We start from the raw sequence: 1,697 nt of genomic DNA on the forward strand, positions 1-1,697 counted from the left end.
TCCTCTTGAGCCTCCTCGTTTTAAACACAAGAGAGTGCCTGCAGCTCGCTTCTCTCCGCCCCCTCCTGTTCTGCATTCCCCAACAAGTAATGAAATTCAACTTTTCTTCGTTGCTGTGCTTGCGCTTGCTCATACTGCTCCCGATGCTGCTGCTTATACTCTGATTGATTAAGATACACAGAGGCTGAGAGGCTGCATTTCGTTTCTGGTCGTTGTGGTTGTGGCGTTGTGGCTTGTTCGGCGATCCTTGGGTTGCATCTTCTTTTGTATTTTTGTTTATTTTCTTGTTTTACTTGAATTTTGTTTGTTTGTTTTGTTCTTTTTCAGGGAAACTCACACTGCAAGACCAGCAAGACTGGAAGATTCCTCCCTGCGTCAGCAACTGGAAAAACCAGAAGGGGTATACAATACCGCTTGACAAGCGTGTTGCTGCTGACGGCAGAAACTTGCAAGATGTGAGGCGCTAGTTTGTTCTTGTTTGCTTTTTACTTTACTTGTATTTGTTTCTATTTATATTGTGATGAGTAGATAGCATACATAGGTGTTTCAATTCCGAAATATTTATTTCTGTGTTCGCCTCTCTCTCCCCCTCCTGAGCTGAGTATCTCACACCTCGTGACAGACAACTTGGGCATAGGCGGTACACTGAGCAGTATTCGGGTTTATGTTGGTGTGTATATGTTTCTTTTGGTATATATATATATATATATATATATATATATATATACATATATATATATATATGTTTCTTTTCTGCGTTTTGCTTGCCATCTTGCATGCGTTTCGCGCCTCATGAACGGTGGTGAATCGCCAGCGGTTGGAGCTGCGCCCTCTATGCAGAGAAAAGCATTCATACACTTTTGTTTTGAGGTGTATGTTTGTTTGGGGGTGTTTTTCATGGTGCTTTGGCTAACTGAATTTGCTTGGGGCTTCTGCTCACGAGACAGTCGATACGCGCATATATTTTGTTTTACTTCACTGCATTGTTTGGTCCCCTTGTATATTTTCTTTCTAAAATACAATTTTCAGAGATTTCTAGCTCAATAATAAATGCTTATATGTGGTGAACGTTGCGGTCTGCTTCAGGTTTCCGTGAACGACAAATTTGCTTCTCTCTCCGAGGCGCTGTACATAGCAGAGCGACAGGCACGAGAGGAGATTCGACTTCGTAACGAAGTTAAGAAACAAAAGAAAATACGAGAAGAAGAACTCAGAGAACAGCAACTCAGACAGCTCGCCGCGCAGGCGAGGGCTGAAAGGTGAGGAAAGCTGAACTGCGCCTGCTGCGTTCTCGCCTTGCAGCTTCGTGTTGCCTCTTTTACCCTGCAGTTAGCTAGTTTCACGCCTCGGCATTGAAGTTTCAGGTCTTCAACGGAGGGGGTTAGGGGTTTGTTTCGTTTACTGCTGTTTGTATTTAGGATTTTAGGGTGCATGCATTTAGTGTATTCTTTAGTATATATATGTAGTATGTATGATTTTATACACGTTCAGTAATCATATGGTAGTTGCTGCTTCACCAGCTTGCTCCGTAGAGGCAGCATCAGCTGTTTACTGCTCACGTACAGCGTCAGCAAGAAGGAATAAAACGCGTAGTGTTTAACATATGGGCATAACCCTAAACGCCAAGCCCTAGACCCTCGCGTTCAAGCTACAAACCCTATATGTTGTTATATATATATATATATATATATATATAT

The 1,697-nt window shown here is 42.4% G+C and overlaps 1 protein-coding gene across 1 annotated transcript in view; it reads left to right on the forward strand.

Moving 5' to 3' along the window:
• Window positions 1-1,697, forward strand: part of EMH_0005960 (uncharacterized protein) — a gene marked incomplete at both ends in the record, with an annotated part of 7,241 nt that overhangs the window by 4,387 nt on the left and 1,157 nt on the right. The window contains 2 exons of the mRNA XM_013497366.1: window positions 328-455; window positions 1,087-1,259. Of these exons, the coding sequence (XP_013352820.1) occupies window positions 328-455; window positions 1,087-1,259 (301 nt within the window). The remainder of the gene's footprint in view (window positions 1-327; window positions 456-1,086; window positions 1,260-1,697) is intronic.

This window comes from Eimeria mitis, genomic scaffold, assembly GCF_000499745.2.
Source record: "Eimeria mitis Houghton genomic scaffold, Emh_scaff263, whole genome shotgun sequence".
NCBI lineage: Eukaryota > Apicomplexa > Conoidasida > Eucoccidiorida > Eimeriidae > Eimeria > Eimeria mitis.